The 27,722-nt window shown below is 35.3% G+C and overlaps 1 protein-coding gene across 4 annotated transcripts in view; it reads left to right on the top strand.

The window, feature by feature from the left end:
- Positions 1-27,722, top strand: part of LOC132705471 (protein turtle) — a 207,336-nt gene that overhangs the window by 158,578 nt on the left and 21,036 nt on the right. For 2 of the 4 annotated variants that reach the window (XM_060676057.1, XM_060676058.1), the window contains exons 6-14: positions 1,316-1,545; positions 5,916-6,097; positions 7,398-7,629; positions 10,080-10,288; positions 13,949-14,156; positions 20,803-21,024; positions 21,084-21,299; positions 21,366-21,431; positions 26,116-26,301. In XM_060676057.1, coding sequence (XP_060532040.1) covers positions 1,316-1,545; positions 5,916-6,097; positions 7,398-7,629; positions 10,080-10,288; positions 13,949-14,156; positions 20,803-21,024; positions 21,084-21,299; positions 21,366-21,431; positions 26,116-26,301 — 1,751 coding nt within the window. The remainder of the gene's footprint in view (positions 1-1,315; positions 1,546-5,915; positions 6,098-7,397; positions 7,630-10,079; positions 10,289-13,948; positions 14,157-20,802; positions 21,025-21,083; positions 21,300-21,365; positions 21,432-26,115; positions 26,302-27,722) is intronic. The other 2 variants (XM_060676059.1, XM_060676060.1) reach the window with 2 other exon arrangements.

Raw genomic sequence — 27,722 nt, 5'->3', positions numbered from 1 at the left:
GTTCAACAAGCGAACGGATGATATCCCGGAATATAGTGTCATCACATTTTTCCATCCGTGAATCAATACGTGAAAAAAAATATATATATATATATATATATATATATATATATATATATATATATATATATATATATATATATATATATATATATATATATATATATATATATATATATATAACAGTGTTCGAAGTGTTTTCGGAGCGCGAGCATTGAAGATGCCAAGTGAGATTTTGGCGAAACGTCTGCAGGATTCCAGTCGGATGCAGGATTTGCAGGATTCCAGTCGGATGCAGGATTCCAGTCGGAGTTCAACGAGCGAACGGATGATATCCCGGAATATAGTGTCATCACATTTTTCCATCCGTGAATCAATACGTGAGAATATATATATATATATATATATATATATATATATATATATATATATATATATATATATATATATATATATATATATATATATATAATCTATGATCTTGTTTTGGTTTATCTTTTTTGTTACCAATGTTACCAATAAACTGTTAATATTAAACTAAGTGTCAACAATAAATAAGGTTACCATTTTAGATATTTAATAAAATCATTTTCCAAAGCTTACTGCCTTGTGTGGTCATTTATACAAATAAGCCCATAATGTTGTACATTTTTGAGAAGCTCATACCAAGCGGAGTATAAGATATAGAGTGTTCAATTAAATAAAAAACTTAAGTTTTGTCAAAAAGACAAAATCATTTAGAAAAAAACTGACTATGCCACTTCATCTATCATTTCACAAAAAGTACCAAAGGTTTGCGAAAACGCAAAGCTCTATCTTTACTAACAACGGACATACCCCTCGGTCACGATCAAAATGGGACACACTGTACTTGGTTTAGTTTTGCATGTTTAAATCAAGTTGGCATGCTTGTTTGATTTGTCTAAATTGAAATAAAGAACCTTTGAGTTTAATTAGCATAGCAATCTGGACAGTATGGTATGAAATATTCGGATTGAAATATCTCATTTTCTATCAAATCCATTCAAATGTATAAAATGCAAATTGATGCGTGTTCGGTTCTGCTGTGGAAATTATTTACAAGGCTTGGAAAGAACGATTAGAGTGTGATTAATACATGTAGGAATTTTAATAATTCGATTCCTCGTGCAGCAGGGTAGCAGGTAAATCAATACGAACTTTCTGAAAGCGGCCGAGGTCATATACGAGCGAATTTTAATAGGGATAAAGGTCAATGTGTATTTTTGATTTAGATCGGCATTACGTTGCCCTTTTGCATGATTTTAGTATTTATTAATTTAATTTTTTCCGTTAGGTACGAATGCAAAGTGGTTTTCCTCAACCGATCGCCGAATCAACACAAGAACGGCACTTGGTTTCACTTGGACGTGCACGCGCCCCCCAGGTATGTAGTGACGCCTGAAGACGTCATCTACGTCAACCTGGGGGACGCAATTATTTTGAACTGCCAAGCTGAAGGCACTCCTACGCCTGAAATTTTGTGGTACAAAGACGCAAATCCAGTCGAACCTTCTGGAACTATAGGTTGGTATACTCCAGTCAGAGCAGTTGTGCAGTTACGTCACGTATATATTTTTGAATTACGTACGTTGGGATATGCAACACTAAAAACCAAATTAAAATTCTATTTTGTAAGGGTTTTTGCAACGTGGACGTTAGTTATCGTGTTATAAATGGTAGAACCTACTAGAAACACGGTCATTCGCAAGAAATTGCTATAATGCGATTATGGCGACGTGGTTCAGTGGCGTATTAATACGAACAGACAAAATAAAACGCTTCAAATGTATGGAAGAAAAATAAATATCAATTAGATAAGTTTATTTTTGATAAACTCCCAATGCTTCAATAACAAAAACAACAACAACCCATAACGCAAAGAGCAAAGAAGGGGAACAAAAACTACTTTTTATAAAAATTCGGGATTTCTCCTGCGACGGTTTATGTTGAGTTAAACTAGTTAATGTTTCGCCAATGATCATCCTGTTGGCTTCTTCAGAGCTTGACTAGGTAACATTTCGTCAATTGACTGAAACGGTTTCAGTCAAGCTCTGAAGAAGCCAACAGGATGATTATTGGCGAAACATTAGCTAGTTCGACTCAACAAAAACCGACGCAGGAGGAATCCAGAACTTTTATAAAAAGTTTTATAGTAGCCTGCGGAAATTTCTTTGAAAAAGGCACAAAAACTAGTCATCATCGGAAGAATATCTTCTAGCTAGTTTGATTGTGACATATCGATAACAACTGATAAAATATTAGATGCATCGATCAACTTTTCTCTTTCCCAAGCCTCACTTATCAGGCGGTCTGTGTGCCTACAATAGTTCTTCCGTTTCTCGGGTGACACCTGAATCAAGGTGTCATGAATACTTGAGCAAGTACTTCACCCCATAAATGCAGTACAGAATCAGTATTACAGGATTGATGGGACCTATTTTGGCATCATAATATATGTATGTACAATCTGAACAAACTATCTGTATCGTATTAAATTGTTAATGATAAGGAGGAAGCCGCAAAACGCGATGGGCATTTTCCAATGCAAACTATTCCATTCTTAAAAGATTAGATTTTTAAATAATTTCATATTCAAAGAAAAGTACTTAGGAACCACCTATGCACTTTTTCTGACAAATGTTGCTTCACTAACATCCATAGCTGGTCTTTCATTAAACTTGGCTGATACCGAATATTCCTTTTTGCATGCACTCTACGAGAGACTCCCTGGCTCAGCAAGTCCACAGTGATCCGATCCATTGTCCATTATTATTAACAAATCTTCACTAAAATGGGGCAACTGCTGTTACTGAACCGCCTTTTTTCCCACAGTTATTGAGAAAATGAGAGTTTCCGCGGCTACTATACCAAAACTTTTATCTCTGTTCATAGGTTAGAAAGAGTCAGTTTTTCCCATAAAATGGAAATATAGATCACCTTCCAAAATTTTCAGTGTTAACTGAATCATGGGGGAATCGCCCGATTTGCAGCCTGATTTAAAAATAAGAGTGGCATATTCCAGCATATTAGTTTTGGTTAGAGAGAGATAGAGAGAGAGAGAGAACTTTTTCACCATATTTTGTCCGCGTTGCCAGTTTTTTCTAGACGTTCCTTTACTAAATATGCACGTTTCGTCTAAAAATACTGGATTGCGTGAAAAAGCATCATTCTGGTTTTTCATGTATTCCCCCAAATCTTTCAAAAATGTCAGTCGTTTATGAGCAATCCATGATTTTTCCATCAGATATTTCCGACTTGAAATATTGCATTTTTTCTTTCCTTTAAGCGAGGAAAAGTAATGAATGAAATTTTCGACCCAGAAACCATGAAATAGTTCATTTGGAAAAAGGGAAAGTTTAAAATTTTTCCATAACTGCATATAACATAAATTCATAAATGGCATAAAACCTTATGCTCTGATCTTAGAGAAATATCTAATGCATCGGCAACACGCTACACTAAAAATCGCTCGTTCATAAAAATAAGGTCGGTAAGGTTTAAGGGTAAAAGCGGTTTCTCCGCATTTTTTTCTCTAGTGAAATAATCCAGTTTTATAAAAAGGGCTTGCTCTTTTTCACCAAATCGTTGGTGCATTTTGAAACGATTTAATTATCCGCTAAATTGAAAAATTTTGATCTTGACGCGGCTTTTGACACGAATTTCAATCCTGACAAAACAAAATATCTCTGTCAATCTACAACATCCACTGAACTAGAACATGAACTAGATAAAGATGTCATGCTATGACATAACAGTGCAATTGCTCAGACTGGATTTTAGTATGTCACACATGTGCGTCAGTTATTATACAGAAAGGTAAGGTTTTCTATATTACACACACTCTCCAGAAAATTGTTCACTATAGAAGAGTGAACGCATTGAAGGAGTTCAAAAACTATATTCTAGTTCTAAATAATTTATGTGAATTCAATAATATGGTATTGATATGTAGGCATTCAGTTCTAACTTAATTTTTTTTTTAATTTTAATTTTTTGTGACATGTTCGAAGTGGTGGTCCCATCTCAAATGACTATCCTCAATTACTTCAAGATAGATGCATCTACTATTTGATGTCAAAGCTTTTCAAGTTAACTTGAAATTTAAGTATATCGTATACGGTTATTTATTGCTATGGCACCTAAAAAGCATAAAAAATGTTGAGGGAAGTTTATTATAAGTTTTGCTGTTAAACAATTTTATATATTCTATAAAATTACCTTGTATTTTGTCTTTTAAATGTTCCCAAGTTTCAGCCTCATGTTAATATCATGTAAATTCTCTATATCTTATTGTCATGTTTTACTCAAATCCAAAATCTTTGCTGGTAAGTCATTCATCTTAATCTGTAGTTTTCTCCAAAACGAAGTTGGTGACATGAAAAGCACTACTACTACTACTACAAATTAATATTCGAAAACATCGCCATTCATTCAATTTCGATGGAACTTTAATCCCATCGAAAAAGCCTTCCAAGGAAGCCTGACGATTAATCCTCGTTTTATCACAACTTACTAAATTCTATATTCTGTAAGAAAATTGAGCCCTCTTTTAAAAAAGTAAAGAAAAACATTAAATTTTTGCGTATTTCTTCGACAATATTATACCAGCTTACACTGCACGAATTCGCCAACGATGCCTCTAAATTAAAGAGGTTGAAAATTGTATTAGAGAGGGTGCTTGTTACAAGATGTCTTTCAACATTCATTGTGAAGAAACTCAATTGAGACACACAATTCCTAAGTTGTTTACTGAGTTGTTGAGCTGAGCTAAGAAAATTTGTCAGAACACTGTAGCTGTAGCAAATTCCAATGACCAACGATGTAATGATAACCCAAAAGTGTCAAAAATTGCATATTGTGTGCTGTTTTACCGCTAACTGAAAAATATAATTAAAAAATATTTTGAATATGCAAAAAAAGTTTCGTAAAATAATTAATCTGAGCACCTTAAATACGAAAGGGTTTATTTTATTTATTTTATAAATTTATAAAGATATTGAAAACATACATTAACATACAAAACTAAGGAAATAAGAAAAAATTCTACCACATTATTTCCCGTAACTGTGGTTTAAAATGTCCAAAACTTTGACGAAAAATATCTGCGTGCTCACTGACTATAAGATGCCCAGCAACGAAACAGAAGCGAACTTAACACATAATTCGATCCACATATTATATCAACGACAAAAACTGTACAATCTGATTACAGTTTGCTTGATTGTTTAATCATTTAAACACTAAACAAATATCAAAATATACACGTCTCTCTGATAATAGCTGCAAATTATAAAAATGCAAATTGGCCTCGTAAGCCCGGTGGCAAGTTCTATTAAACGAAAAATTCAAAAAGTTAATCATGTTTTCTGAAGTTTCTGAAGCCGCGTTTCATGCTTTATGGAGAAGGGATTCCAAACCGTGACTGGATTATTGTTACATATTTTTTAAATTTTTGATAAATAAGTTACTTTTCATTAGTTTTGGATGGAATTAACTATTCTTATTTCTAATGTCGGGGGTTTTGCTGTTTTCATATGTATTCTCTATAAAAAATTACAAATCTGGATGATGAGGCACTCGGGCTTCGTTGATATTAAATAACAGACGCAATGCTTATCTGGTTCTGCATAAGGGAAAAGTTCGTTTTCGAACCAATCTGCAAAAATTAGTTTTTCTAATTTTTCTAATTCTATATTTCTTAATTGATTTCAGTCTTTCTAATGATCACGTCTTGTATTATGAGTGAAAGTAAAATTTACATTAGGGCCAGGTAAATAATGGTTTTGAAACTTGCAAATTCGAATGATAGCAATCTAAAGTTCAACAGGTATATAGTTTCAGGATAATCATCGCTCGAATCCAAAGACTTAAAGAGCAATAATATGTGTTCGCAGGAATCTTCAACGACGGAACAGAGTTGCGCATTTCTAATATCAGACACGAAGACATCGGGGATTACACCTGCATAGCCCGAAACGGTGAAGGTCAAATATCCCATACGGCCAGGGTTATCATCGCTGGAGGTGCCGTGATCATGGTGCCGCCGACGAATCAAACCAAACTGGAGGGGGATAAGGTGAGTTGACTAGTCTTTTTTTTTTGGATAAAATCGATGTTGAAATGAAATTACTGCTTCTGGAAAGGTTATGAAAATGAAGGGAATGTTATGTTTAATTGGGTTTTAAAATTTTACTTTCTGGCCGAAATATTAATTTGTTGATAACGATTTATAGGGCACTTTTCAAAAGTTTATTTAACTATGGCACTTTGGCTTTGGTTAGTTTGTGAGGAGCTTATTTAAATTAGTTAAAATCAGTGCAAAATTATGTAGTAAATATTTTTATGCGTTATTACTCGTCTATAGGTTCGCTATATAAAAAAAGAAAAACGTTCATATAGGTCCGGAAGGAATTTGCACGTTAATTTTTAGACACTAAAAAATTAAGATCCACTAAAAACTGACCACCATAATTTCGTTGTAGTATACCAAGTAAAGATTTTCACACAAGTATTGTTAGGTTAGCTTTGGCGGATATTTTTTGTAACATTCTGTATACATACGCTAGGTTTTGGTTAGTTTAAAAAGTCTTTATGTTTATACCGTTTGCACCTCTGTTCAGGTGAATAATAAAATCATCAAGAGGTATTGCTTAATAATCGCAACATTTTGCCAAAACATTGCAATCTGCCTTCGATGTTAATAGAAAAGGAAAAATCAAAAACAATTTTTAAGCTAACTTTAAAAACTTTTTCGACATTTTAAAGTTTTAAGGTTTCAATAAACTGTTTTTACAGTTAGTGTTACTGTTTTTAGAATTTACTGTTACTAAAATTGTTATTTGTTTAATATATAACATTTTGGTTATGATAAGCCCAGACAGGTATTCCACACTTGGGTACTAGGTAAATACCATCTAGTGATAATTTTTATACGATATATACATTGTCTGATATTGTTATTGATAATATTAAAGATATAAAGATGTTTTAAAGAATTGTGTATTATAGATATTACTAAAGAACTTGTTACCTTCTTCGTGACTAATAAGGATGGCTTCCCGTGTTAATATACGAGTATAACATATATCAATATAAGTAATATACAATTAGAATAGCAAATTAAAAATGATTTTTGCCTTATGCCTGATGTCTGATGTAATTAATAGTACATGATTTTACTGCATATATTAAATGAAAATCATCCTTATTGGACCTGAAGGAGACAATAGAATTGCCGAAACATCTACCACACAAGACTTTGAATTTTCATAAATATAATTTTTCATAAACCTCATCATTTCATTAACGTTGTTATTTTAATGAAATAAAGATTCTATTGCGTTTTTTTGTTGCCTTGACCGTTTTTTTTTTTTCAGGTTCAATTCAATTGCGAGGCAAAGGCCCAACCAGGCAACGTCACCGTCAAATGGTTTCGGGAAGGTGCTCCCGTAAAAGAGCTCGCGTCTCTGGAAACCCGCGTGACCATCAGAAGGGATGGTTCTTTAGTAATTAACCCCGTCAGTTCGGACGATTCTGGCCAGTACTTGTGCGAAGTAAGCAATGGTATCGGAGAACCTCAGTCCGCTTCGGCCTACTTAAACGTTGAATGTAAGTATTTTGTATACTGAGGTATACTGCTTCGAATATAGACCGAAATACGCCCAAGCAATCCGACCTGGTTTGGATTCAAATGTGCAAAAATGATGAGAAGTAAAATAAAACAGAAAAAAACTCTCAATAAACAAAAAAGTTACAGCAAATTCTCTGAAAAATTGGTTAAGGCTTTCGCGGCCCGTTGATAAGCTATTATCTTGATTCGGGTGTAAAGGCCGTCGTCGATTGGAATTACTTCCTAACGTTTCGCTAGCACGAGTGGGGAGCTTCTTCAGAGGTCCTTCCATCTCCGATGTTGGATGTAGACTGACGATTTCTCCTGCGCAGGTTGTATTTATGCCGATTGGTGGTGGGCGGGGCTTGTTCCGCTTCGGTAGGTCTCGGGATATCGATCGGTACTGCTCGGGCGTTCCTAAGGATCGGGTTCAAGATTTGGTTGAGTCTAAGGGTCTCCTCCTTTCTGTTGAAATTGTGTGGGTGTTTTTGTATCTCAATGGCTTCCCTGACTAGTCTGTTGTGATAGCCGTTGACTGATGCTAGTAACTTACAGCTCTCAAAGTGTATCCTGTGTTCCCCGCTGTCCAGTGCGTGTTCAGCTACTGCAGACTTCTCTGTCTGTCCTAGCCTGCAGCTTGCTTTATGCTCCTTAAGTCTCGTTCCCATTGATCTCTTGGTAGTTCCGATGTAGACCTTTCCGCATGAACACGGAATGCGGTAGACTCCTGCAGCTGAGAGTGAGTCCCTCTTGTCCTTCGCAGATATGCGTGGGAGGTGGAGGGTCGTTGTTCGGTATCCCGTGATCTTGATGATCTTGAGTTCATTGATCTCTCGATCTCCCTCTTGTTGTAGGCATTTTCCTCCAACGCAGTTTTCAGGTGTTCAAGTTCCATCTGGAGGTTCTCCGGTTCGCAAATCCTTCGGGCTCGTTCTGTTAGAGTTCTGATAACCCCATACTTTTGACTTGGGTGATGGTTGGATAGAGCATGCAGGTATCTGTCCGTATGGGTTGGTTTTCTCTCGCTCGCCACTCGTGTTAGCGAAACGTTAGGAAGTAATTCCAACCGACGACGGCCTTTAAACCCGAATCAAGATAATAGCTTAAATTCTCTGAAGGTCTTTCGAGGGCTACTAGTCCGAAGTTCTTCCAAATTATACGAAAACAAGTTAAGACTAGGAAATTCGTTGTCAACACCATTGTGAGCGGTACTAAGATTAATTTTTTTTAAAAAGCGCAAGGTGCTCTCAGATATTCGGTCGGGTTTGAAAAAGAAATTGTCAATGGAAATGGCATGACGGCTGTCACAGGCAACTCCATTAAATCACAGACTTTCATCAATATTCATGGATATCTGTTTGATCATGTTAAACTTATAACAGAGTTATAGTGTATTATATGTAAGTAAGTACTGATTTAATGATGAGCTGTTTTTTACTGAATCGCATGATGGAATATCTTCCTACATTCTCAAATATTGATCTCATATTTAATCTTCTTGTTTATATACCGTCTCCTGTTAGAAACTATATCATAGCGATTCTTGCTTTTGATGCGGCTGTGCAAAATCATTCTATTCATACATAGTGTCCTTAAGTTCTTCAGCCATAAAGTACTTTTTCTTACAGGACTTCTTTTGCCTTGTATTTTCCTTGTAATATTAATTGTAGCCTGCAGTACCTTCCTTCTTATCTCTCTTTTTCTATCTGCTTTAATATATCCGCATTTGTTACTCTTTCCATCTAAGAAAACTACGCGCCTATATACCCACATTTCGAAAGTCTGTAGTATTTTCATGTATTTTTCATTCTACAGGACTTCATTCCATAAAGAAGGATTGAGAAAACATAACATCTGGCCAATCTGATTTTAAGTCTGATCTTTGTATCTCTAGAGCAGAATACTTTCCCCATATTTGAAAATGCAGCTCTAGCTTGACTTACTCTCTTTTTTAACGAGGGTGTCCTGCAGTCTAGTTTAACAATTATGGGAATGATCCCATCGAGAGAGACCATTCCCGTAATTAAAAAATAAAAAAAAACTAATTATGAATAATCTAATATACCAATAATTGTTGAAGATTTCGACATGGTTTCGTCTGACTCTTGCAGGACCTCAAAATCTAGAATTTTGGAGTTTAAGCTTTCAAAATTACCCTGTAATTACACCAAAAAAGAAACCCATCAATAAGCGATGTAGCTACTTGTTCAGCTAAAAGAGGACCTCTTTTTCCCACTTTTACAATAAAAACAAAATCTTTGTTGAAATCTCGCAATTTCTGTGCAAATAAAAAACACCGCCGTGCAATTTTGGTCTCGCATTTCCAAGCGTCCACCTCCGTGTAGGTGTTCATTATCACGCGAATCGATTTAGCATCCTCGCTTTCGAGGACAATGTCGTTCCTGGAACAAGACGTCCGAGAGGCAAATTAAATGTTTGTTTGTTCCAGACCCCGCTAAAGTCACATTTACACCCACAGTTCAATATTTACCCTTTCGACTGGCCGGCGTGGTGCAGTGTTACATCAAAGCGAATCCTCCGCTCCAATACGTCACATGGACGAAGGACAAGCGCCTCCTTGAACCCTATCAGACAAAGGACATTGTTATAATGAACAACGGATCGTTGTTGTTCACCAGGGTCAACGAAAACCATCAGGTGAGATAATTACGAATGAAATTGCAACCTGTGTTTGTTTATTGGGGATGACTAAAAATCAGAAAATGTATCTTTGATCTGCAATTCCACATTTGCGTAGCCATTTTTGATGGTCTCTACAATAGTTTTTGTTTTTTCTACTCCCGTCTGTAAAATACCTAATTACACATCGATCTAGCGTGCGTGAAGCGTCACTTTACCACGTCAGTTTCGTTTCCCACGGATCCAAGCCACTTCGGACATTTACGGAATTTTACTGCACGGGTTTGGGAGTAATCGGATATTTCCGGAGATATTTCTCACGCCTTGAATTTTGACATTTGTCAATTCTGACGGTCATGACAGTGAATGTATTCGTGTTGTTTTGCGAAAATGTACCCAAAAACTAATAGTCGTAGAAAAAGTATAGTATGCAACACGTTCGATAAAATTTTTAAGTCACTCGTTTATTAAGCACTCGGTCCGCTCGTGTCAAATAAACTCGTGAGTCAAATGCCGTTTACCGCACTTGTTGCATAATATACTATATACTTACATTTCGTCTATGAAATTCACTCTTTAAAATAGGTATTAAGGGTTAAACATTCATTCATTTTCTTTAGATACTGGTTTGAATGTAGCTGACCACCAACAAAATTATTGTTTTACTTCCTTCTGAAAATTACCTAATTACACACCGGTCTAGCGTGTGGAAAGGTTCACGTTACCACGTGAGTTTCTTGTCCCACGGATCCGAGTCTCTTTAAACATTTCCTGGATATTACCGTACGGGTTTGGAAGCAATCGGATGTTTTCGAAGATTTTACCGTACGGTTTGAATTTTGACGTTTGTCTCTTTTTAACAGTCGTATCAGTGAATGTATTCGTATTGTTTTGCAAAAATATATCCAAAAACTAACGGTCGCAGAAAAATTATAGTATGCAACACGTTTGGTAAACTGTTTAAGTCACTCGTTTATTAAACACTCACTCCACTGTGCCCCGCTCGTGCTAAATAAACTCGCGATAACCATTAATACGTTGGAAGACATTTTAAAATATCCAATAGTAAATAATAGTATAAACTTCATTAATTTTGGTGTTACGTATAAGTATCATATGCAAAAAATGGTGCAATTTTGTTGAAGCTACATATCTGCTAGCTGTGGTGTGGTGTCTTTTACAAAATTTTGTTAAATATGTTTAGGGCGTTAATTTTTCAGTTCTTTTGTTTGCTTGTTTGTTAAGCCATCTCAATTCTGCTCAAGTATTTCCCAAACCATTTGTGATAAGAACAAACATTGGGTTATACAAACCAAAAACCTTTTTGATCTGGTCGTTTTAATATTCAATTTGTCTGTTATATTTAAAATTAACATTTTTTAACTTGTTTTGTTTACATTCTTAACGTTTATTTAAAGCAAAATTTTTCAATATTACAAATTTTATTATGTCTACAAGATGAATCATAATTACAATAATATTCAAAAAATAGCAAAGCTCCAAAAAATTCTATAAAGCTTTTTCGGCTTTTTTATAGCTTATGATATTTTTTCAGTGTCATTAACTTATTTATTGGTTAGTCATGAATAAAGTTTGTTTTAATGCACACGAAACCTTCATTAGCCATACAAGTTGCTAACGGTTGCATCTTCGACTCGTAGTCCTGGAAAAATGGAAGTAAAAAAATAATCATTTGGAGCAGTCTTTAAAATTCGTTCGCCCAGATCAAGAGTATAAATCATCTGATTACTGATTTTCAATATTAGAGTGCATAGTGTCTCACCCCATTTGGGTGTGCTCAGAAACTAAATACTTTTCAATTATTGTTATTTTCTTCTTTTTAGACAAATGAAGCAATGCCTTGGTAACAAAATCAAATCAGAATAGCTGCAAAAAGTCATTGCGTTGTTGATTAACACTTCACATGTCTAATTAGCGTCACAATGTTGATATTCGCTTATAAAGTCAAATAAAGTAATTCAAATTCAATGCAAAATGAGACTTAAGAGGATTTGGAAGTAAAAGATAAAGACAATTTTTGATCAGAAAAGGTTTAAAGTTGGTGATATAAATGATTCGGTACTAGATTAGCTAATTACATATTCTAGGTTTTCCAGAATACAATATTTTCATCTATTCTTTATCATAAAGCCTGCTGTACTCTTATGCTCCGACTCAAAAAAAAACATCTTATTTTTGATTTTTTACAAATTTTAATGGAAAGTTTATGAAACAGAAAAATTATACTATGCAACACGTTGATAAACTTCTTCAGACAGTCGTTGCATGGTCTTCGCTCGACTGTGCTCCGCTCTGCCAAATCAGACTCATGACTAACATAGCGTTTATCAGACTTGTTGCATAATGTACCCAGTATATTGGTGGCAAATTTGTAATATAATAAATCCACGTTGAAGTACAAAAATACAAAAAACAATAAAACGAAATGTCGAAATGTGGATCTTGTCCTAAAATTACATTGGACAAACAGGTAGATCCTTCAAGAAACGCATTAACGAGCATAAAAGAGCGTTTAAAAACAATAGTTTACATTCTAATTATGCTACACACTTAAACACAGAAAAACACATTTTTGACGACAATTTTGATATTTTACATACAGCCACAAAAAGGAAAAAATTAAATTTATTAGCAGCCATGGAGATTAACAAAATGAGACATTCAAATGTATTGCTTAACGATCAATTAGATTTAAATACCTCTCCTTTATTGAACTTAAATTCTCACAATAACATTAATTATGGTTTTATGGTCATTTTTCGGTATATATAGTAGCAGGTAGTTTGTAAATATTACATTTGATAAAGACACGGTGTTGTCGAAACAATTGTCATGTCATAATATATAATTTCGTGAAAATCTGACAAAAATACGCTGCACCATTATCTAAGGCATAGAGTATACAAGTAAATTTTCAAAGTTAAAACCTTCAAGGATTTTTTTTAACTTTAAATGTATGTGTATGTGTAAGTGTATGTATACATATTGTATATATAGATTAGGTAATTATTATTCTCCAAAAATATTTTACTTAATTAGCACAGTCCACGCAAAAAATTAATTTATCATTGAGAAAATCAATTTTGCCGTAGTCTACCACGCATGCAAATATTTACGCGTTCGCTACTTCTACGTCAATGCAAACAATAGTGTCTATACAATAGTTTCATAGTAAAATAAACACACGAAAATTTGATTATTAGAACGAATAAATCTGCAAGCTTCTTTTTTTCAAAACCTAAATAATTAGGTACACTTATTTGCGTATAAAGACAAACGGACTAATCGAATAAACATCTGGAACTAAGTGATAACAATTCAAAAACAATCAAAATTTACAAACTAACTATAAATTTCGATAACGCTTCGATCTCTAGTTTGAAATATTAATACTACCGAAAACTTGAAACTTTAATTTAATAAATTGTATCGCTATTGGAAAAAAAATTGTCCGAAAATTTGTGCAGTTACAAAATGACTGGATATCGAATGTGGTTCTGGCCAGATTTCACACACCCACCATGAATGTGTTGGCGTTCCGTGCGTATTACTTAGAGCTCTCCCAAATTGTAACCAAAATTTTAACCTTCTGTGAGTTCAAAATATATTTAAAATTGAAATCTAAACTGGAAAATATTTAGAAAGCAATTGTTTCAGGGCCGTTATACGTGTACCCCGTACAATGCTCAAGGAACGCAGGGAAGTTCCGGGCAAATGGAAGTGCTTGTGAGAAAGCCGCCGGTATTCACCATCGAACCGGAAGCGATGTATCAAAGGAAAGTAGGCGAAACTGTGGAAATGCATTGCGACGCGGTCGAAGCTGAGGGAACTCAGAAGCCGACCATACAGTGGCAACGGCGTGATGGTATGTGGTTTTGATGTTCGTATCGCTTGTCGCCATCCAACGTTCGCTTTTCCAAAATTATATTTAGAATTTTGGTTGGGTTTATTAATTACACTTTGAAGTAAGACTTCGCACTTTCACATTATTACATATAATTAATTTAAATTGGCAATTTGGTCTACTTTTGCTGTAAAGTTTATTGATTAGTTAGCTTGCGACTTTAGACAGGATTAAGCTGCTTTGGTCACTTTATTAATAAGACCCTGTCAAATTCTATTGTTAACCAAATCAAGCAACTAATATTGAAATTAGAGGAAGTAAATATCAAATCAATGACATAGCTTCATCCGACAACAGTTCCGTTATCGCGACGGCTGCCAAACGCCAAGTGTCAAAGCAAGAAAGACAACAACAATGAAATGAGTTTCAAAATTCGCCACCCAGATCGTTAAATTTAACTCCACCAAATATTTCTTTTTCTTTTTGATGGGGTAATAGACCCAATCAATGCAGACGATGTTGGTAGCCCAAATAAATTGTCTAATATTTCTAAACATCATTCGGCAACAAAATTTAATAAAACTTATATTTAAATAACACTAAATCAGGCAAGAGCCTTTATTCGTCCCATTCTGAGACCCTTAAAAAACGTCGGAAGACCTAAATATTCTAGGTATATTCTACTCCTACTGTCTAGTGACCTAACGAATACTAATATATAATAATACCAATTTCATTGATTGACATTGCTTTCATTGCAAAATTCTTTCTTTTTATTGACCGCAGATAATATAGTCTGTTTCAATATTTATCGTGTTGGCTTTCGACGGACTCTCTCCAATAAAACTTTAACGATTTTATTACTTATTGTTATTGGGTAAAGCCATTAACAAAAAAATTATTTTTACTTGGGTGACCAGGCAACGGTGGGCCAGGTATATTTCTTTTATTATTATATGTTGAAACTTTAATCAGTATTGGACTTACTAAACAAGAAACTTTAAAAGAAATCTGTCTACTTACAAAAACGCCAATATCGTCGATAGAGGATATTAATAATAGTGAAGAATTGAAGAAAAATAATAAACATAGTGATTTTTAAACTGACCATATAGACAGTAGTGATCAGGAAGAAGGAAAATATATTGTCTTTATCAAACGGATGTTGTTCTTACCTGAAAAAGAAACTAGAAGAAGATGAAACTAATATAAATGTAAGCCGTGCCACCCTCCATAGAGTTGTTTGTAAAATATAATTTAAGTTCCGAAAAATAGACAAAAGGCAAATAGTAACGGAATCACGCAGGTTAAGCACTTGGAGATTTAATTACCATCAAGAAATTAAAAGATATAGATTAGACAACAGATCCATAATTTACATCTATAAAACATGGTTCGATAAACACGACACGGTATCCAAAGGATGGGTGACTTCCACTCAAAAGTGTTAGACGAAAGTACTTTCAAATACAGGAAAAAGCATCACCATAAAACATGCGGGGTCAGACGACGGATTTGTCTCAAACTGCTTGCTGTTTTCTGCCAAGAATATTAAGGATTCTAGCTCGGATGCCGAACTTTTTGAAAATTGGTTTTAAAATAATCTTTTAAAAAATATTCCCAAGCTACCACAGCCGTCTGTTACGCAAAGCACCAGCCTCATCATATTTAAAAACTGAAATCAAGGAAGATTTGTTAGAAAATGATATTTATTTTCATTCAGTTACAATTACAATTAAAAAATAGTATATATGCGATAATTTGGCTGAACAGGCTGGACATACTGTTTTACGTCTTCCTCCATAGCATTGCATGTTTAACCCCATAGAACATTTATGGAACCAAGTAAAATCAACTTATATAATTGCGGACTAAAGCCAGCACCATGAAAATTTAGACAGACTATAGCTAATACTAATTTAATTGTTTGATATTGCTTTCATTGCAAAATTCTTTCTTTTTATCGAGCGCAGATAGTACACCCGGGATTGATCATTATTCGCCAGTCACCAACACTGAAAATGGTGTGCCAAGGGAAAAAATATTTTAACGGACTAAAAATTAGGCGATAAGTACCTACATAGTATTAGACCGAATTCATATCCTCTTTATTTGCAATATGCATGATTATTTGTTTGTTGTTCGGCCTACGTATGGTCAACACGTTTTCGTTGGTGCTCCTGGTTTTGCGGAATATTACGAGAATAGTGCTTATTACGTTTGGCATCGGGTTTTGTCCATGCAAGTGGGAAACTTTTTTGTACGAATACCAGTTTGTATCCGGCAAGAATGTCGTTGTGCGTTGTTTGCGATGCGTTAATTAATACAAGGAAGCGAGTTTCTTACTGTGAGTGTAAAAAGCGAGCCATTCAACCTGCATTCACAAAAACGCCGACCTTGTCAATATTTTGTCTGAATCTAAGGGCTTGTTTTGGAAATGCGATGGTTGTGTTCTAAACTGCATCTCGCTGGACAGACCTGCTCTGAACAAAGTTATTGAGGAAAAGGTTCAGATGGCTTTACAAACACTGTCGGACACTTTCGAATCACTAAAAAATGATTTCCTTTTGTTAGCCGCTGATAAATTGAGTATCGCTGGAAAGCCAAAAGTTCAACTAGCGAAATATTCACAGATATTAAAAACTCGCAACCTGAACTCCTAATACGTCCCAAGGACCAGTTTCAGCCTAATACGCAGACAAAGCAAGATATGAGAGAGAATATCGACCCCATAACTTATGATCTACAATTCTCAAAAATCAAACATGTGAACAACGGTGGCATTTTGCTTAGGTGCAAAAATCCTCAGGATGTGGATAGGATGAAGAGACCGGCTACCAAAAAACTTCCCCGCACTTATGAAATTCGCGAATTACACAATGATTATCTCAGAGTGGGTGTTGTTGGTTTCGATAATACGTACGATGGGGAGGCTCTCCTTTGTGCTTTGAAGAAGCAAAATTCTGAACTTATTAAAAACTCGTCTTTGTGCAAAGTTGTGAAAATCTCTACAACTAGGAAAAACACAAATATATTTCAGGCAGTTGTGCAGTTGGACAGGGACACTTATGATAGGGCCATTTCAGCGGGCAATCTCTTCGTGGGATATAATTCCTGCTGTGTTTTTGATGGAATCGAAATGTATCGCTGCTTCATCAATCCTCCAAGTACTGTAACCCTCATTCGTGTCCGCGATGCGGTGAGGGCCATGACGTAAATGCTTGTAAGAACGTGAAATTGAGCTGCTCAAACTGTGTAAAACTTAAGGACCATGGGGGCAAATACAGTGGTATCGACCCTAGTCATGCGGCGTGGGATATTAAAAAATGTACGGCTTATGACAGTGCTGTCAACAGGCTTAAAGATGATTTACTTTGTCAATAGCAACCACAGTCGACTTCTTTGTCACTCGCGAACAATCTGTCACCCAATCCAATCCTGCCGTCTCACGTTGACAACTTATTAATTATATACTATCAAAATACGCGCGGCCTGCGAAGCAAGTGTAGCGAAGTTCTTAATTCTTCTGCTCAAAATCACTATAATCTCATTGTACTGAACCAAAACATGGTTTGGCTCATCTATCTCTGACTGTGAAGTTTTTGCTAATAATTACAATGTATATCACTCGGACAGACGTGTCCCTGCAACTGGTCTGTCGAAGGGAGGTGGTGTGCTGATCGCTGTGGATAGCGGAATCTCCTCCTTTGAGCGGCAGTTTCATTCCAGGCACATCTTGGCCTCTCCCCGTGTCAACTTGACTGGTGTTAGGCTAGTACTCCACCACACTGTACTATTCGTCTTTGTCGTTTATATTCCTCCTCCAGTGGCCGTCGATGACTTAGAGAATATGTTACAATTCTTCTTGTCCTTAGTCTACCTACATAATAATACGTTTTTAATTCTGGGGGATTTTAATCTCGCCAAGTACTCGCAGTTCTTAGATTCTGGCGAAAGAAATGCACAAACCATTGTGCTCATCAATTTTATGCATACCCTTAGCCTGTCGCAGTTCAACTTTGTTCGTAATGTGAACAATCGTAATGACTTAATTTGCAGCCAATTTTTTAATGAATGTGTTCCAAGATATACCAATTACTCAAATAGATTACCCTCATGGTACACTAGTTCTATAATACGTTACATTAAAAAAAAGAATAAACTGCACAGAAAAATGAGAAAGGCCCCTAACGATGAGATTTCCGCACAGTTCACAAACCTAAGGAAATGAATTAGAACCGAAGTCGATACTGCCTATCAAGGGTATATTGAGAGAATCTAATCTCAGATAAAGAGCGATCCATCTAGATTTTGGACATTTGTGAAAAACAAAAAGGATGCCGCTGGCGTTCCCGATTCTATCACCCATTAGGATTGTGAATTCAACAAACCATCTGATATCGTTAATGGTTTCGCAGATTTCTTTAAACAATCGTTTATTCCTAGATCTAACCTACCTTTGGATAACAAGTCAAGTGGCTTTCTGAATTATTAAGGTCATAGATGTTCGGAATGTTGCCGAAGATGAAGTGATATCTGCTTGTAATAAATTAAAGCCCAAGTTGACCGCAGGACCAGATCTCATACCACCACTGCTTTTAAAGGACTGCGCTTATGTACTCGCCAAGCCACTTCAGCGATTATTTAATCTCTGTCTTCAGTCCAGCCGCATTCCTGAGTCGTGGAAAACTTCCAGAGTTTGTCCAGTTCATAAGAAATCAGACAAGAATGTCATCAGTAATTATAGACCCATCTCGATAATATGCAACTTCCTCAAGGTATTCGAAATCCTTCTCTATAATGTTATTTACCCGGCGACGAGTCAACAGCTGCGGTTCGAAACAGCACGGTTTTATCACGCAGGATATAGCTAATGCCATTGATGACCATGCACAGCTGGATGTCATTTATGTAGATTTAACAAAAGCTTTTGACAGACTAGATCACAGCATTCTGTTAAACAAATTATCTAGAATTGGATTTTCCTCCTCTTTACTCACGTTGACGGAATCATACTTAACTAACCGCAGGCAGTACGTTTTCGTGAATGGTTTCAGTTCGAGCGAATATAATGTATGGGTGTGCCACAGGGCTCCGTCCTAGGGCCCCTATTGTTCATTCTATTTATTAATGACCTAGGGCTGGACCTTTCCTTCAAATACCTTCTTTATGCGGATGACTTAAAATTTTATGCTGTCATAAATCATTTTCTTGATTGCATTCGACTGCAACATGATCTGAAGATTCTAAATCTGTCGTGTAACAACAAAATGATGCCTCTTAACATTAACAAATGTAGTGTCATAACTTACTGTTTGAAATCGTCCCCAATTCTCTTTGACCTTTTGGCTCAACATCTCTCGCTAGACCGGACTCAGTGCGTGACCTAGGTGTAATATTCGATAAAAAGTTGTCGTTTGTCGATCAAATTCAGTGAATAGTGGCAAGCTCATCTAAAACTTTAGGTTTTTTGCTTCACATAACTCGATAAAGCTTTTGTTTACCGCTTTTATTCGCTCGAAGTTATAGCGTTCGTTCGCAGAACTTGGAGTCCATTCAAAGGCGATTTCTAAAATATATGTATTATAAAACTCATTGATCTTATCCTGAAGAGGGTGTCCCTCAGACTGAGTTGTTGAATTTGTTTTCGATGGACTCTCTGCAGACCAGGCGCGAGTATTTGTCACAAGTTTTGTTATACAAGCTGATTCATAATTCGGTAAATTGTCCTGACTTACTTGAGCAGCTGAATTTCATGGTTCCGCGGTTAGCATCGCCATACTCTGCTATCTTTTACCTTCCCACCGCGAGGACTAATGTCTTGAAGTTCTCTCCCTTATATAATATGTGCAACATTTCCAATACCAGCGATTTAGACATTTTTAATTGCAGTTTGAGTAGCATAAGGCTAAAATTCTGTTATGCCTAGTCTTATTGCAATTTCGTTGCCTTCGCAGTTGAGTAATTTCCTTCATTAGTATTTTTCTTATGTTCATTTTGTTGCGGATCATCTTTTTTGCAATATTAGTGTATTTGCGTGGTGGTGTTTATACTTTGTAAATAATTTTGTAATTCTGATTAAATGTAGTTGGTGTTCTCCTGCTCTATAATTGGGTTTGATCCTGTTGAGCAGTGTATGTAAACAAATAAATGTAAATAAATAAATTATTTTCCTTAAGGCATATTGGCGGAACTTCTATGAAGCTGGGCGAATACTGGTTAGATTTTTGTCTTGCCACAATATAGAACATAACCTTCATAATTTTTTTTTTCTACCCTTTTCGGTACTGATCAAGTTCATCTCTTCCGAATAAAAGCGGCAAAAAAAAGTTTTCTAGTGATCAAGGGACTATTTCTTTTGAAAAATAGAATGGAGTTAAAAATTTTTCCAATTACGCTTTCTTTTGCACAAAGTTCACCTAGGCTTGACACTCCGAAAATGAGCGGAACTCGACGGAATTTCCCATTTTATTATTAAATTATTCAAGTTAATGAGACAATTATCGTTTGAATGCTTTATTTTACTTTCTTGTAAGATTATTTACATACATCAGTAAAAATACAGTTTTGTTTTCTCATTAATCTAAACATTTTCCTAAGCCTTTCGATAATGTTCGCTTCCCAAAAGGAAATAATATCCTTTCATCTGTGCTTTTTCCTGCTCCAGGTGCACCTTTGCCCAAAAATCGGGTGAAGATTATCGGCGGCAACATCACAATCGATAGTCTGCGCCGGTCTGACTTCGGATTCTATCAATGCGCAGCCACGAACGAAGTAGCTACCATAGTGACGGCTTCTCAGCTAGTTGTAGAGGGTACCCAGCCCCACGCCCCGTACAATCTCACGGCTACGGCTACGGAATTCTCCGTTACTCTGAGCTGGATGCCAGGTTATACATCGTCGTCCAACTTTCGATTTAATTATATTTAATGGGATTTTCCATTTTAGGTTACAGCGGTGGTCCGGATTACAAACAGGATTACACGATCTGGTACAGGGAACACGGAGCGCCCGATTGGCAGACCATCCCCGTAACACCGTCGGGAAGTACCCAGGTGACCATCAACAGACTGGCGCCAGGTACTACGTACGAGTTCCAGGTGATCGGCAAAAACGCCCTCGGGGACGGCATGATGAGCAACATAATTACCGTTAGAACTGTGGGTGAGTGCCCGCGCGCAAGTGATTTTGTTTAGGAGATTCTTACGTTTAATCGTTTTTCATGAAAAGACGTCGGATTGCCACATAAAGTTCAAATGACCCCCACGCCCTTTCTAACTCCAAACGATGATTCGGGTAAGACAAACGCATGAGAGATAAGCATGCAGCGTTGATATTTTTGCCAAAATGTGCATGCATGAATATATCGCAGCATGTTCCCTCGTACCAAGATATTGCCCCGGCATTTAACTAGAAGGCGAGGTAAAATGGATGCAAAAGTTGGTACATATGGAGCCCCTTGAGGTCGAAGTGAATCAGACTCCTGGGTACTTCCGAGGAAATTAATTTATAATTAATTACTTAACATGGCGTGCGTGACAGCACAGACTACTAAACAATACAGAAACGAAAGAACGGCAATTTGACATACATACATATTTTTCATCCATGTAGAGATGCAAGAAAAGTGTCGTGTAATATATTTTTTGTAATATATTTTTTATTTATTTGTTATATTCCAATATTAATTACTACCAGCTTTTCGGCACTAAGAAAATATAATTGGGGTATGTGCGATTGATTTTATTCCATAAAAACAACACCAAATGCTTTCTTAACAAAGTAACACATAACTTTCGCTGAGAACAATAGCCGTTACCATGTCAGTTACCGAAACAGTACCGAAGCATTATTTCGCTTCCGTGGAATTGTAGTACTCTGCGGTGACGGCGCTCCTCTTCCTTTTATGTCTGTTCAGATAGTAGCCAGAGATGGGAGAATAGGATATTGTCGTCCTTTGATTTCTTCATTTTTCGATATAATTATTCCTGGAATCATTAACATTATTATTGACGGTCAAAAAATATTTAACTAGTAGAAGGCGATATAAAATGGGTGCAAAAGCTATATTTCGGCCCCATTGAGGTATTTTTTGGATCGAACCCATGGGTACTTACGAGGAAATTAATATATAAATAAATAATTAATTAATTAACATGACATGCATGACAGCACTGACTATTAAACAATACATAACCGAAAGAACGGCAATTTGACATACATACATATTATTCATTCATTCAAGAAAGGGCAAAGAGGTTTAACATATATTTTATTGATGATAATTTTTAATAATCTGGTAAGGTATTATTGTGTGTATGGTTTATTTATTACAAATTCTTTCTCAGCACCTAACTTTTGCCCACTGTAATAACCCTTAAATAGTAGTAAATGGGGATCAAAGGTGACAAAGCATTAACGGAGTGATAGAAAAGTGAGGAAAATTTTACAATAGAAAAAGACGACTAGTAATAGGGACTGTCTTCTTCCTCTTATATAAATGGGAGAATATGATGTTCTCGTCGTTTGCTTCATTTTTCTATATAATTGTTATTGGAATCATTGATATTATTATTGACTTCATACAATATTTTCTTTAAACATTCGTAACTTCTAAAAAAAACCTATCCAAATTCATATACAAAATCATTTAAGTATTAAATATTAAGCTTTAACCAAGAAATTAGAATTACACTAATCATAATTTTTTGTCATGATAAATAAATTTCTTTACTTTTACTCTACTTGGGGTAATCCAGAAAGCAACTTGAAAACAATTTAAAAAAAATCAAAGTTCATTCTCCTCCTATTTATTTTTAACTGGCATATTATCAACTAATCAACTCATGAAGCGTCAGAAATCTACTACTAATCTAATAGATCTATTATAAAAATAAGATTTACGTTTTTTCTAAAAGACATGGACGTTTCTATTAGGAATATACTAGACATGGAATAATGTTTTTTTTTTAATTCCAAAGTATTTTTTGTTATTACTTTCACATTTTTCTTAAAGCAAGCCGTCGGCAGCAGCAACGATCGATTATAGGTCAATTTTTCAAACCATTTCTCCTTTTCTTGTAATTCTGGTTTTCGGAAATCCAAAGTTCGTTTTTCAACTCTAACGCTATCTTATATCAGGTTTATTGTGCCAACAACTGGGGCATAAACTTTAGCCCACTCAAAACTCTACATTTTTAAAACAACTTTAAATCCTACTTCACCTCCACTTTATCCTTTTCTTACATCCTATAGTTCTCCACCGAAACCATCGCCATAATAGGCGTCTTAAACCACTCGCCTGCGGAGCTTATCGGTATTTCTTTTGGCGGATAGTTTTAAAGTTTAAAGCGCATTTGTTAGTGCATGTCTTCGAAATGTTGTCGTATTTCTAAAAGATTTGAGGATTTAAGATTTTTAGTATTGTACGACTTTGCTCCTTAACAAACCTACGCTCAGCGGAAGGAAAGTCACACAAGCTATTCGGCTATTAATAGACGTTTATTCGATCCAGACTAACTATAGGATTTAAAGTGATAATTTGGTAATAACCCTGATGAAACTTTTGGTTTCCCTTCGGTTAACATTTAAGTTAATACCCCTGTAAAACGTCTAAAATATTTGGTCAAAGTTTAGGTTTGGATTACAACTTCGTTCTTTAGTTTTTTCTTGTTATGAGAAATATGTTTGTTTTTTTGGAACTACTTTCTTGGAAAAATGGTATTGTACTATTAAGTAGCTAAAGTGCTTTCCATTTCAGTGAAGTGGTGTTCCCAAAACAAAAAAGGAGAAATAGCTTAAAATACAATTGAAAGGTTAAGCAACTCCCGACTTTGGTTTGTCCCGGTCGGTATTTACCAGTATCTTATCTGTCAATCTGAATCTGTAATAACCAGTTACCAGCTTTAAATCATCTCATATTTATACAGTGAATCGCATTTAAGATAAGGACACTCATATGTTTTGGCTATCTACACAGTTTTGAAGTTTTGCGCAGTCATACACACATTTTTGAAGATACTCAACGGCAATTTAATTGTTATACGCGGCCTACTGCGAATCCCCAAACAGGGTCAGTTTTGGATATTTTGCTTCGCATTCGAGATATCGGAAAAAGTTCATTTTTAAAAGAAAGTTCCACATGCTACTGTAATATTATTTTTACAAATTTTCTGGATTTTATAAATCAAACTTGCATTGAGGAAACCAACATGTTGGTTGGCCAAACGTCAACAAGCTTGATTCATCAACAACCGACGCAGGATAAATTACTGTGCCCTGGAAAGAAAAATCTCTACAATATGGTAAATTTAATAGTGAAATTCATGTCATTTAATTTCTTCAATACAATAATTGACGCTAACACAAAGGAATAATTATTTTATTTTAAGAAAAAAAATATGTTTTAGCAACTGATTAAATTTAAGAAAATAATTAAAACAACAATTTTCATAGTATAAATAACAATTTATTAAATGTTATCTCGCTCGACTAGTCCTTCGTCTCGATTTCTGGACCTCCCCAACAATAAACATCCAAGAGACCTCGGAGGCCATTTTTGGTTCTTCTTCTTCTTCTACTTACTACTCCCTTTTCTTGCGAAGGAATATTTCTATTAATGAGCGGTTAAACCACTTTCTGAGATATTTACGCCGCGAGTTTTAGCGGCTTTGCCTTCTATTATCAGCATCAGAAATCCACATCTTTCGCTCCTCATAATGTGACCAAATACTAAATCTTTCTGTGTTTTACTGTGTCCAACAACTCGCGAGAGTATTTGGGTATATTACAGAATATCCATGCCAGAAAAATGCCGGAGATCAATCGAGATGAGCTCCACACTAAATCTAAAGTGAAACGAAAATATTCTAGTCGACTCCTTAAGTGCCAAAAGAAAACGCAACTATAAACATGTGATTAAGAACAATTTTGTTGATTTTTTGTAGAAATGAAATCCGTAGTATTCTTCTGTACATAATACATCTCGAAAGCTTCTAATCTATTTTCTATTCGAACATCGCGTGTCCAGCTCTCCGCTTCCATAAAGCAAGACAGAGAAGATTTAGCATCTTACCATTCTCATTCTGTGCTGAAGAGTTAAGTTGGAGCTAATAAAAAGTACTCTATACAATAATTGAATTGTGAATCGATGCACCATCCAGCTGAAAATACATCTTCTGTCGCACATTGAGAGGAAGATTTACTATAGCTTCCTACAATTCTGTTAACTAAAAAAAAGAAAAAATTTCCTTGGGAACAATAACAATAACCTATTCGTTTAATATATGTAAGAGCTTTGGTTTATAGGACTTGATTTTGTGACTGATGAAATATCTTTTGATTTTATCCTTCAGCTGAGATGATAAATCTCTATAAATCTAGTACGTGGATTTGTTGGATTTCTAGCTTTTCCTGTTAAACTCTGCAGCAACTTCTCTGCTACTACAATCAAAATCGCCAATTAATCGTATTAAAGAGATTTGGTCGTTTATAGTCTTCGGTATTTGAATAAATATAAAAAAATACAAAAAAATAATAAAAACTAAAAAAATCATAATAATAATAGTACAAATTACAATAAATATTAGTATTTAAGCGACAAATCGTTCGTACAAGTGAAGCTGAAAATTTTAATGAAATTAGTTAAAGTTAGTATTGGAAGATCTATTTTTGGAATGTTGTTATCAGTTATTATGTAAGCAACATATTGTTGTTTGTAGGTCAATGGGCAGCGAATTTCTCTCTCTTAAATTAATAAAATTCATTCGTTTGTGAGGAAATATCTTGGTAAAAGGAAAAAATAAGCAGGTTTACCGATGCAAAGTGAACAATGTCATTTTTACAAACAGTTTTGATTTAGCTTACTGCTATAAATATATACCTATATAATGTCTTCACTGAACATATTATTTATTGCCGTTACCTTTTTGAACTGTTATAGCGTCAGCAGTTTGTTATCGAACGTAATTTATTTTCATAGGTCCAAAACCCGGCGTTCCCAGAAACCTCACGGTAACCGAAATCAGCAACGGATTCCTCATATCGTGGATGCCGCCTCTGGATAGAGCTAACCTTATACAACACTACGTAATCAAATATAGAACTGACGGTCCCTGGAAAACGTTAAACAAGGCTCAGATACGACCGGAAGATACACAATATTTAGGTAAGATAATTTTTAAACGTATTTATAGGTATTGAAGTTCTTATAAACAGTCTCCATTTATATATTATGGCTCTTTTTTTTTGTCTTACATGAACACCAGCGTGTTTGTAATCCCCGTTTTATTTTTGTAACAATTTTTTTGAAAATTTATTCCTTGACGAACTCAAAAATCCTATACAGGGCTTTTCTCCTTCGTTTTACCAAGTAATCGTGCCCACAGCAAACAAGTAGGCGGGGAAAAATATGCACTACACATCGCATTTAGTCTCATATTCTGTTATCTCTTCTCCATTAGCGTAAAGTTTTAGAGAATTATTGGCGATTTTATAATTCAATGTGTCGACTTGCGCAAAAAATATTGCTGTAGATTGCAATATTGCAGTAGATCCAATTAAAATTACATGCTTTGCTTTTAATAATGTTGCGCCTTCTACCAATCTCCAACTTTCACATTACACTTTAAATACAATAATTGCTAAGCAAACATTGAGATATAACCGCAGTCATTTTTTCATGTAATTATTCCGACAAGTCTACAGCAAATTACAAGAAGTTTGGCAATTTAACTTGCTAGCCACTTTTTCTCGAATTTGTTACTGAAACTCGGCGTATAGTATATATATAGTATAGTATAGTCCAAGTCACATCGTTACCAGCTTTAGCATCGATGGTGTCGAGCAACAATTAGGTTCGGCCTTAAACAAATTTGGCCGTTCGGGTCCAAATTTTATCTCAATATTTTTACTTTACCAAATTTTTATGTAAATCAGTGAATTTTTTTATTCTTGGATGAGATCAAAAATGCTAATGTTGCTCTCAAAACTGTCGCCAAAATTTACGCTAATAATAAGTTCATCCACGAGATTACCAACGGACCACATTTCCTTTCGGGTTTTTTCTGTATTATGTTGAACAGGATTATATTTATCATATTAATTTCTGTATGCGTGGGCAACTTCCAGCAGTTTGGATTTCAAGTACGAGCCGTCAAGGAAAATGTTTTTTTCGAGTAACCAATCTTGAATTTAGGCTTTTTTTCAAGTGGTCACTGTATACCTCAATTTACAAGAATGATAGGAAGCGTTATCCATAACAGTAACATTTTTTTGTCCATTGTTGGGTAAAATGGAAATTAGCGATTCCCCAAACCATGCTCCAAATATTCGCCGTTCATATCGTCTTTCTTTGCTGAGAAAACTTAGTCGGGGCTGGGTAGGAAACTTCTGAATATCCTGGCATGGAGTAGAACAAAACGCCGGCTTCTTTTTTTAGGTTCTTTTAGACCTATTGTTAAACCCTTTAAAAAAGCGTCTCTGCGATCTTATGGCATTGTCGTACCCAGCATAATTAATCGTATGACTCACATTGACTCAACTCTCATCTAAATGAATGATTTTACAATTTTCTTGGTCAACTTTGTT

This window comes from Cylas formicarius, unplaced genomic scaffold (genome assembly GCF_029955315.1).
Source record: "Cylas formicarius isolate icCylForm1 unplaced genomic scaffold, icCylForm1.1 PGA_scaffold_7__23_contigs__length_41026272, whole genome shotgun sequence".
NCBI lineage: Eukaryota > Metazoa > Arthropoda > Insecta > Coleoptera > Brentidae > Cylas > Cylas formicarius.
This window is presented reverse-complemented; position numbering and strand designations above follow the sequence as displayed.